A 15,335-nucleotide genomic window follows, 5' to 3' on the forward strand; every position below is an offset into this window, starting at 1 on the left:
AGGTTGATGGCTGGTGTGGACAAAACCGTGGATTCTGCACACACTGAGTCACTGACTTTATTACTCTGCAGATGTTGGTGACATTGATCTCCAACTCGCTCCCCCAGCAGGCACCTCTGTCCATCCCATGTATTGTCCACCTGCAAAGAGGAGACTGAGGGTCTCCTGCCAAGCCCTCTGCCCTCTCCCATCCCCCACTCTGTCCTGGGGTGGGCTCCACAGGACACCATCCAGCCCCTTCTATTCAGCCTCCTCCTGGGGGAGGTGTGACTGGTCTCTGGCTTCTTGCTGAGTTCCCCTTCACGGCCCCCGGCACCCACTGGCCCAGACACACCAGCCCTTTAGGTGGTCTCCAGGGCCTCATTTCTACTCCCACATCCCAGAGTGGGGCAGAACTGGGGGAGAGGGTAGGAGGACGGAGAGGGAAGCTAGTCCATGGAGAGAGAGAGAGAAGAGGGGCAGTAAGTAGGGGCCATTTGGAGGCATTGTTTGCAGGGTGAGAGAGGGGCAGGAATCAGGAAGGATGGAAATGGGAGAACCAAATGGGAAGGCGTGATGTGGGAGGGGCAGAACAGAGAACAGACCACTAAGAGGTTCAGACAGAGGAGAAAGTGGAGGAGAGGATGGGGAGAAGAGAAGGGCCTGGCAGGGAACCTCAGCCATGGAAAATGGCCCGTGGGCAGCACCGGACAATCAGAGCTATGCGGTGGCCCACCTGCCCAGGGGCCATACACGGAAAGGCCCCCACCATCAGGGCAGGGGGCGGGTGTGCCTGCAAAGGCGTTGACCATGGGCCTGTGGATCCGCTGGTGGTGCAGGACATGCTCTCGGCGTCAAGCCCTTGCCACACTGCCAGCAGAAGGACTGCTTGCCTAAAAAAGCGCCTGTTGAGGTGCTGCACCAGGTGCTCCGCCAGTGGAAGGCCTTGCTGCGCTTGCAGCAGGGGTGCGGGCACCCGTTGGAATGAAGCTAGCTTAGCGCTTAGTCCAGGGCCACCCGGGTATGTGCCAAAGTCACATTGCACGTGCTTCTTGCACCAGAGGCCTTGCAGCACTCAGGAGAAGCATGCGCAGCAGGTGTGCGTGCTTCATGGCAGTCTTGCTGCACTCGGGGGAGGAGGCCGCGCACTGGGGCACCAGGAAACCAGACATGCCTTGTTCCATCTGGACCAGTGTGGGGGTGGGGGTGCCGGCTCCTGCTTGCATGGCTGGGTGGCCTGTGATTCCCCAGTCTCTAGCACCAATAACCAGGCTCCATGTCTCCTGCTGGACAAAAGCACAGCGTCTAGTGAGGCAGCTCTGAGCAGGCTCAGGTGAGGCAGGGGCAGGCCTGGGATTCCAGCCAGGTCACAGTTATGAAGAAAATTAAGAAGGTGTCAGGGACAGGGCAGGAGCAGTTGGAAATGTTTAAAGCCAGCTGGCTGTTGGGGTGGGAAAAGGGTTGGGCTGCGAGCTCCATATGGGCAGGTAGATGGGACTGTAATTTTCCTGTTCATCTCTGTGAACCCTGTACCTAACCATGCGGGGCACAAGTGATCAAGTTTGGATGGATGGATGGATGGGTGAGTGTAGTTGGGAAGCGGGTAGGCAGATGAACAGATGGGTGAAAGTATAGATTGATGTATAAATGACAGGCACAGTGGCGGATGGATGGATGGGTGGACGGAGTAAGTGGATAGATGATTAGACTGGCAGGAAGGTAGAGTGACGGATGAATGACAGGTGGATGGATGGATGGATGGATGGATGGATGGATGGATGGATGGATGGATGGATGGATGGATGGATGGATGGATGGATGGATGGATGGATGGATGGATGGATGGGTGGGTGCATTGATGCATGGATGCATGGATAGATAGATGCATGGATGGATGGATGTCTGACCTATAGTAGTTGTACACTAAGGAACAGCTCACACTAACACTCTCCGGTTTCCCATTGATGAGGAGTAGATTCTATCTCATGGCGACCTCAGTTTGTCAGAGTAAAAATACTCTCTGTCCAGTTTTCAGTGGTTGTTTTTTCCAAGTATATCACAAGGCATTTCTTCTGAGGTGCCTCTGGACTGGAACTGCCATCCTTTTTGTTAGCAGGTGCACATGTAACCATTTTCACCACCTAGGGACTCCCCCCACACCTACTCCACATCAAACAATGCACACAGAGCTCAGTAACTGTGGTCTGTGGGGACAGTGGTGGTTCAGTGGTAGAGTTACCACCTTTCATGCAGGAGACCAGTTTTCAGTTCCCAGCCAACGTACCTCATGTGCAACCCCCACCCATCAGTCAATGGAAGCTTGTGCGTTGCTCTGATGCTGAAGAGATTTCTGTGGAGCTTTCAGACTAGGACACACAAAGAAGAAATGCCTGGTGATCTACTACCAAAAATTAGCCAATAAAAAGTCTATGCTCCTGAAACTATTGCCCTGAGATGATCTTTATACTTTAAACCAATAACATCTCCTGAAGTCTTCTTGAAATGAATAGTTTAGCTTAACTACTAAAGAATGTCTTCCTGGAGCATTATGCTTTTTTAAGATCTAATCATATATGGAATCAAATTGACAACAACAACTCAAAAGATGAATAAGAAACATAGGAGGCAGTGAGTTTTTGTTAATGGTGCACTAACAACTAAGAGAAGGAGGGTGAGAATGTTTGCACAACTCAAAGAATGTAGTCAATGTTATTGAATTGTACATGTAGAAATAGCAGATTGGAGGAGAACTGTGACACAGTGGTTAAGCACTCAGCTGCTAAGAAAAAAGTTGGCAGTTTGAGCCCACCAGCCAGTCTGGGAGAAAGAGATGGCAGCCAGCTTCCATAAGATTACAGCCTTAGAAACCCTATGAAGCAGTTCTAGTCTGTCCTATAGTGTCAATATGAGTTGTAATCGGCTCAAAGAGAAGGGGTTTCTTGTGTATATTCTCAATAACAGCAATGAAAAAAAAAAAAGCTCTATAGATCAAAGTGGTCCCATCCCCAACCAATCATGGGGACGGTGCAGGGCCAGCCAGTATTTGGTTCTTCTGTGCGTGGTTGGCAGGTTTCAGCAGAGTTTTCATTTTAAGATAGATTAGGAAGAGAGACCTGGCCATCTACTTCCAAAATGAGCCCGTGAAAACCCTATGGATTACAATGCTCTGGTCCTGTTTTGCACAGGGCCACCATGAATCAGGCGCTGACTCAAAGGTAGCTAACAACAATATCAGCAATATATTTTATAGCATTTACTACGTGACAGATACTGTTCTAAATGCATTTGCTTATGTATATTTGCAGAGGACTGTGGTAACCATCCAATGCTCTTGAATTAAGTAACATTTGATTATCTAACCTTGTGTTGTTTTTGCGTCTTGATGAGTCACTTCTGACTCATAGCAACCCTTGTGACTGAGTATAACCACCCCATAGGGTTTTCTTAGCTGTAATGTTTACAAAAGTAGATCACCAGGTCTGTCACCAGTAGAGTCACTAGGTATGTTCAAATCACTGACCCTTTAGTTAGCAGCCTAGTGTTATGGACACCAGGGGTCCATAACTGACAGTTAAAGCAATTGTAGAATCTGACTGTTTAATCATCTGATCCTGGAAAACTTATTTGTGAGGGACTCATAAACTCTCTTCAATGGATCTTGTTCTCTTTAGGTCTCTGAACACTGCTGGAGGAGTCAATAACGGTAAAGCCTATTTTCTTACATAATTCCCATGTTCACTGGCATTGACTCGTACAAGCGAGTCCAGTGATTTGTCAGGTAAATTATTGACAACATGTTCTTTTTTGGCTTATATCTCTTCCAAATCCTTAAGTATTTTTTATGATTTCATTTTCCATTCATGACTTAAATGATGGTGCAGCTCATGGGCTGAAGATGAGAAAAGATTGGAAGGAGAAACTCTCAAGGAAGCAGAGAATGGAGACAGTTTCGTATGCCCCACGTGTCAGCCTTCAGCATTTCCTGCTCCCTCCGTGGGAGACCCTGTCTGTCTCCAGAATCCTGGACAAGAAAGAGCCTCTCACAAACACTTCCACGGTCTCTTTGGAGATACTTATAAGAAACTTTTAATTGGTTTTGGTAATTAACAACTGGGGAAACGTTTTCCAGAGATGTCGTCAGCTCCCCAAGCCTGCGCTGTCAGTGCCACTGGAGGTGAAATGATCATTTCAGTTCTATGGGGAGGAGAGGACACAGAAACAAATACCAGGACCTCAGGGTCTGGCTGCCTCCCTCAGACACTTGCCCTGGATGTCATGATCGTCACACTGAGCCAACTATCCTGGTAGCAGCAAGGAGTCCGGGATTTTCTATTTCAGTCTGAGAGACAGAGTCTGTAAGGGAAGGAGGTGTATCAGGGTGTGGGTAAGTGATCATGTTGCAATAAGGGAATCTTCTGTGTTCAAAACTGGTTCACTGTCCAGAGGAACCAGGACTAAGTCCTGATCTTGATCTGAATGAGAACAGAGAGATGGGGCCACGGACCGTGTCCCAGCCCCTGATGGCTCCCAGAGTCTTTTATTGTCATCCTCAAGAATAGTGATTTTTGGTGTTTAATCCTAGTGATCATGAAACTTGGTTCTGAAGATGCTTAAAGTCTGTAGTTCTGAATCAATCTGCTCTGCAGCCTACTGTACAGGAATTATAAGGATTTTCAGGATTACTAGAGGTTTTACTGTAACACCTCCACATTTGTAATACGGAACAGGATGAATCCATGTGATTCATTGAATTCTGTGAAGAAATAGTGTATCTGAATGGTTTTTGCTAAAACAGAAATGTTTCTCCAATTCTGGTGTATGATGCGTTAATGGGGACAGTAATTGTGTTTCTCCTGGAAACATTCATGGTCTGTTGATTACAGGGAGATGATTTTTCCTCTAGAAGTTATGGAAGCTGCATTTAAGGAAAAGGTAATTTGATAATAATGAGTTTCACAAAGCAGCTGCCAATCCCAAATATATCTCGTGTTGTTTTCTCTGGTTGAAAATTACTCTATTACTTTCAATCAAAAAATCAACCATTTCAATTTATAAAATGCAGAAGAGATCATGCCTTACAGATTTCATTTTCCACATGTGTCTTCCCCGTCATTATCTTTCACAAATCTCGCCTCACTGGTAACACTTTTAGTTTACTTTGTATTCAATACTTAATCAGTACACAATGTGAAAGTAGCAATGGTTTAGTTTCTATTCCCCACTATTTTATCAATTATTAATATTTTATGGCCCATAGTTTAGTACATGATATGAGAGTGTTCCGTAATTCCTGTGATAGGTGCCATTGTATTTTGTTCCTGGCCTAGGAACAAAAGTGTCATTCTGTTGCCATCCTAATATCCAGTCAATCTTAGATTCAGTTAAGCCAACCTGCTCATGAGGAGAATTCCTATAGGATTCTACTGCGATGAGTGATGTAGATTTCATTAAAATCTTTAAAGCTTTGTTCATAACTGACATTAGCCAAATGAAATAAAATTTTATGTATCAATGGAAACTTGTTACAGCCAACATTATAACAAAATATCACCAGTGTGAATTAAAATGACAAGGTGCCAAGGTAAAACTAAATACAGAACTGGATTATTTGAATAACACAGCTGACCAGCCTGGTGTAGACTGATGAATTGCCTTTATATGATCTTTCTCTCCATGGTCTTGTAACTCCCCAAATAATTGGGTGGGACTCTGAAAATAGGTACTTTTGGCTGCCTAAAGTGATTTGAGAGCCTGCTACCAACGCAAATAAGGTGCCTGCAACCCTTGTGTGAGCGTCTGATGCAAATGAGGACTATGAGATGCTTGTATGGGATTGCTGTGTTTTTCCATCCCGCTAGGTTTAAACACAGACAATTCCAGGGTTGGGGAGAACCACACTGCCATCTAAGAAAAAGTGCTAGAAGCAGAGCGTGTCTTTTCAACCCAGGATCCCTGCCTTGAGAAAATTCTAAACCCAGGATGGACACAGCTATCACATCAGAGATGGCAACAGCAGAGGCAAGCAATGAAAAATCCATTTGTAGAGAAACAGTAGCAGAAGAACCAGGAGACCCAAACAGGATGGTTTTGGTGAGGTTTCCTGCCCTTGAGCATGAACACTACAGAGGGCATGGCAAGATGAGCACCTTCAGGCAGGAGACTTGCTGGCAGAGTTGAATGTCTCTGGGTGCTTACTGGCAAAGCTAAAAGTGCTTTGTAACATTTTCCCAAGGAGGGAAAACACCATACCAGTGTCAAGGGACAAGAGCAGCCTGTGAGTATCATCTGTGAGTTCTGTGTGGTCATTGCAACAAAGTATCAAACCCAGCAGGGAAGTAGAGAGCGCTTGGGAGGGACAGCGTGTGTCATAATTGGTAAAAACTTTGCAGAGAGAAAGTATGTCTGAACTACGTCTCTTAGGAATCAGGCTTGGGCTGATACTGATGATGAGCCTCCGCCTCGTGAAGTTAGAAGAGGTGAGATGCCTCCACCAACAACCCATTTTTCCCACTTGGTTGGTAGTGTACGGTGGTTAATGCATGGTCTTTGCAACCAGCTCAGCCAGGTTCAAGTCCCTCCTCTGCCCCTAAACAACATGCGAATTTAGACAAGTCACTTAACTCCTCTGTGCATAAGTTTTCTTCTTTATAATGAACGTAATAGTAGCTGTTGCCTCATAGATTGGAGAAGAATAAAGAAGCTAGAACATACATGGTCTTCATAGCATACATTCCAAGTGCTCCTTAAAGGTATACAACCAACACTTAGAAATCTCTTATTGAAAGAAAAGCTTTAAGTCAACATTTCTAATTGGGAATCAATGGTAGATGGAGAATTGTGGATTTCCGTTTACACGATATATATGGTCCATGTCTCATCTTCCCATCTAGGACCTTCTGGCTCTGAAGACAAATATCAGCCACCAGGAACTAAGAGGATGTCCCTCAAGGATTTGATGTTTGGAATGATTTTCTTATTACAGACTACAGTTGGTATCCTGGGGAATTTTTCTCTTCTTCTCCAGTATATCATCCTTTACTTCACTAAATGCAGGTTACGGTCCACAGACTTGATTCTCAAGCACCTGACTGTAGCCAACTCCTTGTCCATTCTCTGTAAAGGAATCCCAAAGACTATAGAAGGTTTTGGGTGGAAAAATTTCCTCAATGATGTTGGATGCAAATTTGTTTTATGTGTTCACAGAGTGGGCAGGGGAGTGTCCTTTGGCAGCACCTGTCTCTTGAGTATCTTCCAGGCCATCACCATCAGCCCCAGGAACTCTGGGTGGGCAGAGCTTCAAGTGAAAGCTCCCAAGTACATGGGCTTCTCCATTTTCTCATGCTGGATCCTGCACATGCTGCTAAACACCGATTTTCTTGTGTCTGTGACTAGTAGTTGGAGCAATAAAAGCATCACAAACAAAAAAGACTATGGATACTGTTCTTCTGTGAGAATTGACCAAACCACCGGCTTACTAAACTCATTATGGCTGGCACTCCCTGATGTTGTGACTTTGGGACTCATGCTCTGGTTCAGTGGCTCCATGGTTTTCATCCTCTACAAACACAAGCAGCGGGTCCAGCACATTCATAGGAACAGCGTCTCCCCCAGAGCCTCTGCTGAGACCAGAGCCACCCAAACCATCCTTGTCCTGGTGAGCACCTTTGTATCTTTTTACATCCTCTCCTCCATATTTCAAGTTTTTATAGCTGTTTTTTATCAACCCACTTGGTGGATACTGCACATAGATGCACTAATTTCTATGTGTTTCCCCACTGTCAGCCCCTTGATTCTCATGAGCTGTGATTCCAGCCTCTCCAGGCTCTGCTTTGCTGTGATAAAGACAAAATTTCCTCATCTTATCAGAAAAACCTAATTGTATGTTTTTGCACAGCACTCACGTGTTTATTCATCTCACAGAATCCAAGGACATATGAAACGGTATAGTATGAACTGTTTTTTATATGTTTTTCTTTTAATTTCTTTATTGTTTTGACATCATTTGTGTAATTTCAGAGTTTTTTTTTTTTTTTTGGTAACTACATGGGTCAAAATATATTGGCCATTTCAACCGTCTTCAAATGGACAGTTGAGTGACAGTAAATATGTTCATCATGTTGTTCAGCCATCACCATGAACCATTCCCAAATGTTTCCATCTCAGTTAACAGAAACTCAGTGTCCCCTAAGAATTCTGTCTTTTTTTCCCCTCCCTCCCAGCCATACCTGGTAACCACTAATTTACTTTGGTCTCTACACTTTTAACTATTCTACCCGTTGCCATCAAGTCAATTTCAACAAATAGCAACCCTACTGGTCAGCGTAAAAGTGCCTCATAGGGTTTCCAAGGAGCAGCTGTTAGATTCAAAATGCCAATCTTTTGGTTAGCAGCCAAGTTCTTCACCGTATAGTTATGGTTGGAATCCTAAAATTTGTGTCCTTTTATGACTGATTTATTTCACTCAGCATAATGGGCAACTGGTTTTTTGATTGTCTTTTTTTTTTTTTTCATTAATTGTTTTGGTAATGATATCTTTTAATGAAGATCAGCAAAGTTGTGTTTCTTGTGCACACTGTGGGGAAGTAGAATTCCAGTGGGTGTTACAAATGGTCTGAGCTCAGCTGCCAACCTAAATGTTTGTGGTTTGAACTCACACAGTGGTGCCATAGAAGACAGCACTGTCCATCTGCTTCAGCAAAGATTACTGCCCAGAAAGAGTGGCAGGGATGGGGGATCAAGGAAAAGAAGCCCAGACTTGTTGAAATTTACCCTAAGGCAGCAAGATTTTAACAGAAATATTTACAGGGTATGGGTAGGGTTGAGGTATGATGCCTGTTTCTATCAAGTCGATTTTGACTCAAAGGAACCATTTAAGACAGAGGTAGAACTGTCCCATAGGGCTTCCAAGGCTGTAATCTTTATGGAAGCAAAGTGCCTCATCTTTTTCCCATGGAGTGCTGACCTTTTGGTTAGCAGCTTAGTGTTAACCACTGTGCCACCAGGGTTCCTTTGAGGCATGGTAGGAAGATAATAATGGAAAGGTAGGGGTGGGCTAGATTATGAAAGAATTTACTGGACAGATGGGTTTTTTAAAAATATTTTTATTGTGCTTCAGGTGAAAATTTATAAATCAAGTCAGTCTCTCATACAAAAATTTATACAAAACTTGCTATAACTCCTAATTGCTCTCCCCCTAATGAGACAGTACATTCATTCCCTTCCCTCTCTCTTTTTTAGTCCATTCGGCCAGCTTCTGGTCCCTTCCACCTTCCCATCTCCCCTCAAGACAGGAGATGCCAACATAGTCTCAAGTGTCTACTTGATTCAAGAAGCTCATTCTTCACTGGTATCATTTTCTATCCCATTGTCCAGTCCAATCCCTGTCTGAAGTGTTGGCTTTGGGAATGGTTCCTGTGTTGGGCTAACAGAAGGTCTGGGGACCATGACCACCAGGGTCCTTCTAGTCTCAGTCAGACCATTAAGTCTGGTCTTTTTACCAGAATCTGGGGTTTGCAGCCCGCTGCTCTCCTGCTCCCTCGGGGTTTCTCTGTTGTGTTCCCTGTCAGAGTAGTCATCAGTTGTACCTGGACACCATCTAGTTCTTCTGGTCTCAGGCTGATGTAGCCTCTGGTTCATGCGGCCCTTTCTGTCTCTTGGGCTCATAATTACCTTGTGTCTTTGGTGTTCTTCATTCTCCTTTGTTCCAGGTGGGTTGAGACCAGTTGATGCAACTTAGATGGCCACTTGCTAGCGTTTAAGACCCCAGTTGCCACTCTCCAAAGTGGGATGCAGAATGTTATCTTAAGAGAGTTTATTATGCCAATTGACTTAGAGGACAACTGGTTTTTAAAAGAAGATGCACTAGTAAACTTGAGGAAAACAGGTAGGACAGGAAAGAGGCCTAGTTACACTCAAATTGCAAAGTCATCCTTTATTTACTGCACTGGGTTGAAATTTTCTTCCAGGATCTGGTTCTCCTTCATTTGCATTGACTCCAGCTCAGTTCCAGGAAAGTCCATGCGTTGGTGTCCATCTGAAGGACAGAATGGAAAGGAAGAATTATTAAAAAAAAAAAAAAAAATTGTAGCCAATATAATGGAATAATTTGTGTAGGAATTGTTAAATAGGAACCTAATTTGCTGTGTAAGCTTTCACTTGAAAGACAATAAAATATTATTTTTAAAAAAAGACAAAGAAGAAAGAAAGAAACTAAAGTCAAAGGGCCAAACCAAGCACTTTGTCCCACACATTCTTTACACAGGTGAATAGCTGTAGCTCCAAGAGGTTAGGTATCTCGCCCATGCCACAGGGCAACTGGTTTTGATTGATCTGACTTATTGATCCAATTGCAACAACTACTTGCTTTCATTGTTGGGTTTCGTAGAGTCATTTCCAACTCAGAGTGTCTCTATGTAGAAGGGTAGGAAACACTGCCTGGTCCTGTGCCATTCTCAAAATCATTGTTATGTTTGAGCCCATCTTTGCAGCCAATGTGTCAATCTGCCTGGTTGAGAGACTTCCTCTTTCTCATAGACCCTCTACTTCACCAAGCATGATGCCAGTCTCCAGGAAATGGTCCCTCCTGATAACGTGTCCAAAGTACATGAGATGACGTCTCACCAACCTCTCTTCTAATTTGCACTCTTGCTATAATTCTTCAAAGACAAATATGACTGTTCATCTGGCAGCCCACAGTATATTCAATATTCTTCTCCAACACGATTATCGAAAGACATCAATTCTTCTTTGGTCTTATTTATTCATTGTCCAGCTTGTGCATGCAAATGAGGTGACTGAAAATACCATGGCTGGGTCAGGCACACCTTAGTCCTCAGAGTGACACCTTTGCTTTTTAACACTTTAAAGAGATCTTTTGCAGCAGATTGGCCAAATATCTTTGTTTTCTTGACTGTTGTTTATATGGGCATTGATTGTGGATTCAAGAAAAATGAAATCCTTGAGAATGAGTAGAGAAGGAACAGAAGTGAGGTCGGTCTAATTCATTCTGTACTGGTTATTCCATTTCCAGTAATCTAGTTTCCCTGCCCCTTACCTTCTCAACTTTGCCTCACAGTAATTGTTGACCATTCAAGCTCACATAGGTGATTTTTTAAAGATCTTATAACTCATAGATGATACTCTATATGTTATGAGTCAGTCAATTATTTAGCTAAAAGTGACCTGAAGAGAGAATTTTAGTTTAAGGTTTAAAGAGTATCTCAGGGTGATAGTCTCAAAGAGTCCTCTAGTCTCAAGCAGTCTGGTAAGTCCGGCCGTTTTAAGAATTCAAGTCCTTTTCTCCTATTTTTCTCCCATTCTATCATGATGCCTCTGTTGTGGCTCTGATCAGAATAACCAAAAGAGGTAGCAGGGCACCATATATTTCTTCTGGACTCTGGCTAGATGAGGCTTCAGTTCCTGTAGATAATAAGTGCTATAGACTAATCTCTTCTTTGAGTCTTTAGTTTCCTTCTTTCTCTTTTACTCCCAATGAGTAGAGACTAAAAGATGTATTTCAGATGGCTGTTCACAGGGTTTTAAGACCCCAGACACTACTCACCACATTGGGATGTAGAACGTACACTTTATGAACTATAATATACCAATTGACTGTGTTGTCTCATAAGAGGATTTCCAAATCCAGAAAACTAATCTCACTGACTTTGGTTCCTGCAAATGACCTGACAAATCAAGATACCTTTGTTTTCTAAAATAGACAGGCAATTAGGAACTGCAGAGGCCTCACATCTGGCAAACTAACATCAGGAAGGTAGGAATGGGGCTTAATGCAGTCATGCATATTCATTGATTGGATTGATCATAACTGCATTAAGGCCCCAGTCATGTATATTCACTGAGGTCCCAATGATTAGGGGACCCGGGATGTTGGAGTACATACCTTGGGGCTTCCTGGATTGGTTAGATTATCCATGCATAGGAGACAGAGTGGCATGTCCCTGCAAAAAATGATCCCTCTTGCCAGGATCACTCCTAGACTTTGCCTGATGTGTCTCTTCACTTGTATCCTTTCTGGTTTTACTAAATGGATAACTGTAAGTGTAGGTAAGAATCTCCATGGATTTTGTGAGCCATTATCGAAAATGAACAAAATCACAGGGCCAGTGAGACAGCAGGGGCTGGCAGCACAGAGTTGATGGGTGTAGACCCAGCTCTGGGTGGCTAGTGGTCAGGGAAAGGCTGCACGGGCACTGGATGAACAACAGAGTCCTTGAAACTAGACCCTGAGGTCAACTATTAGCTAAATAACAGATTGGCTCAAAAATATAAAGAATATCACCCATAAGGATGGTGCTCCTTTAAAAAATCATCTATAGGAGACCAAACAAAGATGAGAAGAAAGAAAAGCCTTGAAAATGATTTATTCCATGGGACTTCCAGCCAACATGGTGCCATAGGCAGAAGCACCACGTGCCCTTCCACAGCAAAGACCCAAAAAACTAAGTGAAACAGAGACAAAAATTGTTCCTGGAACCCGAAGTGTCAATCAAAGGGATAAAGAACTTAGCCAAACACCCAATGGAATAAGAAACTGACAGAGGATTGAGAGCCAGGAGAGGTACTTGCTGAGGTTCATTATCAGCTAATGGAACAGGGGTTCCCCATCTTGCACTCCTGTCAGAGATCAGCTGACAGGGAGTACAGGAAGCAGCTTCATGGAGCTCCCAGCAGGAGGCAGAGCACCTGATAACTAGCAATACACACTTTCGCACCCCCACCACCCCCGTCTTCTTCCTGCTGCTCTACCTCCGAGATCCCTGGTTGGCTGCAGTGGCTCAGCCTGCTGGGAAGTGAAGCACCCATGCCACTTGGATTCAGCCCACCCACATCACAGACTGGCAGAGAGGGTGTACATGAAAGCAGCTGTACAAAGTTCCCAGCAGGAGTCAGAGCACCCAGTAATGAGCAATATACACTTTCCTAACTCCCATTCTTCTTCCCCTCCCTCTTCAGCCTCATCTGCTCCCTGCCAGCTGCATTTTCTTCACCAGGAGGCAACTGCTTCTTCTACCATGGGCTGCTTGAATTTGCCCTGTCCAAACAGGCCAGGTCCTTGAGCTGGTGTAGCTTCTTTCCGTCTCTTGGTTTCTTCCTTGCCTCCCGCCACCTCCCCTTCCCTTCTCTAAAACATCTTGTTATGTGTGCCGTCTTTGGTTCTTTTCGAAATGCTGTGAAGCCCCCCTCAGCTGGAATTCACTCCCTGAGCCTGTGACACCATGCTTGTTGGATTCCTAGAGATTTTTTTTTCCTTGCTTTTTTTTTTTTTTCTGTTGCATTTTGTTTGTTTTCCTTCTCTTTTTGCACTTGGGAGCCCCTTCTAACCAGGCTACACTGCACAGCATAGGAGCCTCTCCCCCAATCTGCACAGCCACGTGCGTGGGATCCCTGGGGAATTTATTTTGTTTTTCTTTCTTTCTTTTTCTTTTTTCCTTCTCCCTTTTTCCCTTTCTGTCTTTCTTCTTTCACAGTTGTTGACTATCTAATCTTACCTTCTTTTCCAGTCTTCTGAATATCTGGAGCTGTGTGATACCTACACCCCATTTAGCCAGGCTATACTGCACAAGCTGGGAGACTTCCCTGGTCTTCACGGCCACACTGGTGGGACCCCTGGGGGCTTTCTTTTCTACTTGTTTCTCTTTCTTTCCCAAATTTCTATCTAGTTATTTTTTTTTCCTCTTTGCTTCTCTCCATTTCTAAGGTTCTCATCACTTCAATAGTAATCTCCATTTGCACTCCTTTTTCTTTTGTTTTGTTTTCCTTTTTGGCTCCTGTTTCTCCTCCTCTTTACCATATCAATACTAGTTCCATACATCACAAACTCCCCTCTCTTTCCTGCCTACCTGTACCATGTGTTGAACATAACACCACTGAGCAGTGCAGGGACAGCCTACCAGAACCTGCCCAGTGCTGTTTCTTGGTCTGCCCTGTTGGCCCTAGTACATATCACAAACAAAACATCCCAGCCCCTCCCCTTTAGCTGGACCTGCCCTGCTGCACCAATAGCTGAGTGACTGGCCCTGCCCATTGGCCAAGGAAGTGAAAAGTATCACGACTACAGATGAGCAAACAACAAAGAACACACAGCCCTTCTGCTCAGACATAAACAAACAAACAAAACAGGATGAAACAAATCTACTATCAAGAAATGAAGAAAATAACTACTGAATGTCCCGAAGACAGCAGACGTTAGAAAAACACAAAGAAAAAAAAAAAGGCAGGATGGTTCCAGTAGGCATCCTAAATAAAAACTAGATGACTCTCCAGTAGAAACAGAGGCACTAGAACTACCTGACAGGGAATTCAAATCTCTAGTATTCTGAGCTATCCAAGAGTTGAAGCAAAAAGCAGAAAAAAATGAGGAAAAAATAGACAAATTTATGGAAAAGGCAGGCAAATTCATGGAAAATACTGACAAAAAATGGAAGAATTCAGGAAAATAATACAGGAACAAAATGACAAAACAATCTCACAACTAGAAATCATACCAAAAAAAAAAAATTAGAAATCCAAAAGATAAACAACATGATTACAGAAATGGACAGTGCCATAGAATGACTGAGGAGCAGGTTTGAAATGATGGAAGACAGGATCAGTGAAATTGATGACAAACACTTGGATCCAACTTTGAGGAGAAATCAAGAAAAGAATGAACAAAGATGAAGAAACCCTGAGAATCATGTGGGATACAATCAAAAGCAAAAACTTCCTAGCGATCAGAGTTCCAGAATAGAGAGAGAAAGCAGAAAACACAAAGAGGATCATTGAAGAATTGCTGACAGAAAATTTCCCTAATATCATGAATGATGAAAAGCTGACCATCCAAGAAGCTCAACGAACCTATATATGATAAACCCCAAAAGAAAAACACCAAGGCATATCATAATCACACTAGCTAAAACAAAAGACAAAAAATCCTGCGAGCAACTTGAGAAAAACAAAAAGTCACGTACAGAGGAGAAACAATAAAACTAAAAACAAACAAACAAAAACAACAGCAAAAAACCCAAACCCATTGCTGTCAAGTCCATTCTGACTCATAGTGACCCTATGGTACACAGTAGAATGCCTTATAGAGTTTCCAAGGAACGCCTGGTGGATTTGAACTGCTGACTTTTTGGTTAGCAGCCATAGCATTTAACCACTACAATGAGACTAAACTCTGATTATTCAGCAGAAACCATACAGGCAAGAAGGCAATGGGATGATATGTATAAAACCTTGAAAGGAAAACATTGCCAGCCACAAATAATATATCTTGCAAAAGTGTCGTGCAAATATGGTGGTGAAATTAGGACATTTCCAGATAAACAGAAATTAAGGGAATATGTAAAAATCAA

The 15,335-nt window shown here is 43.5% G+C and overlaps 1 protein-coding gene across 1 annotated transcript; it reads left to right on the top strand.

Moving 5' to 3' along the window:
• The first annotated feature begins 668 nt into the window (after nucleotides 1-668).
• Nucleotides 669-7,855, top strand: LOC126086269 (vomeronasal type-1 receptor 4-like). The gene is made up of 3 exons (XM_049902428.1): nucleotides 669-1,312; nucleotides 3,651-3,682; nucleotides 6,870-7,855. The coding sequence occupies exons 1-3, from the start codon at nucleotides 669-671 to the stop codon at nucleotides 7,853-7,855; spliced, it is 1,662 nt and encodes a 553-aa protein (XP_049758385.1).
• The last annotated feature ends 7,480 nt before the right edge of the window (nucleotides 7,856-15,335 follow it).

Source organism: Elephas maximus, chromosome 11, assembly GCF_024166365.1.
Source record: "Elephas maximus indicus isolate mEleMax1 chromosome 11, mEleMax1 primary haplotype, whole genome shotgun sequence".
NCBI lineage: Eukaryota > Metazoa > Chordata > Mammalia > Proboscidea > Elephantidae > Elephas > Elephas maximus.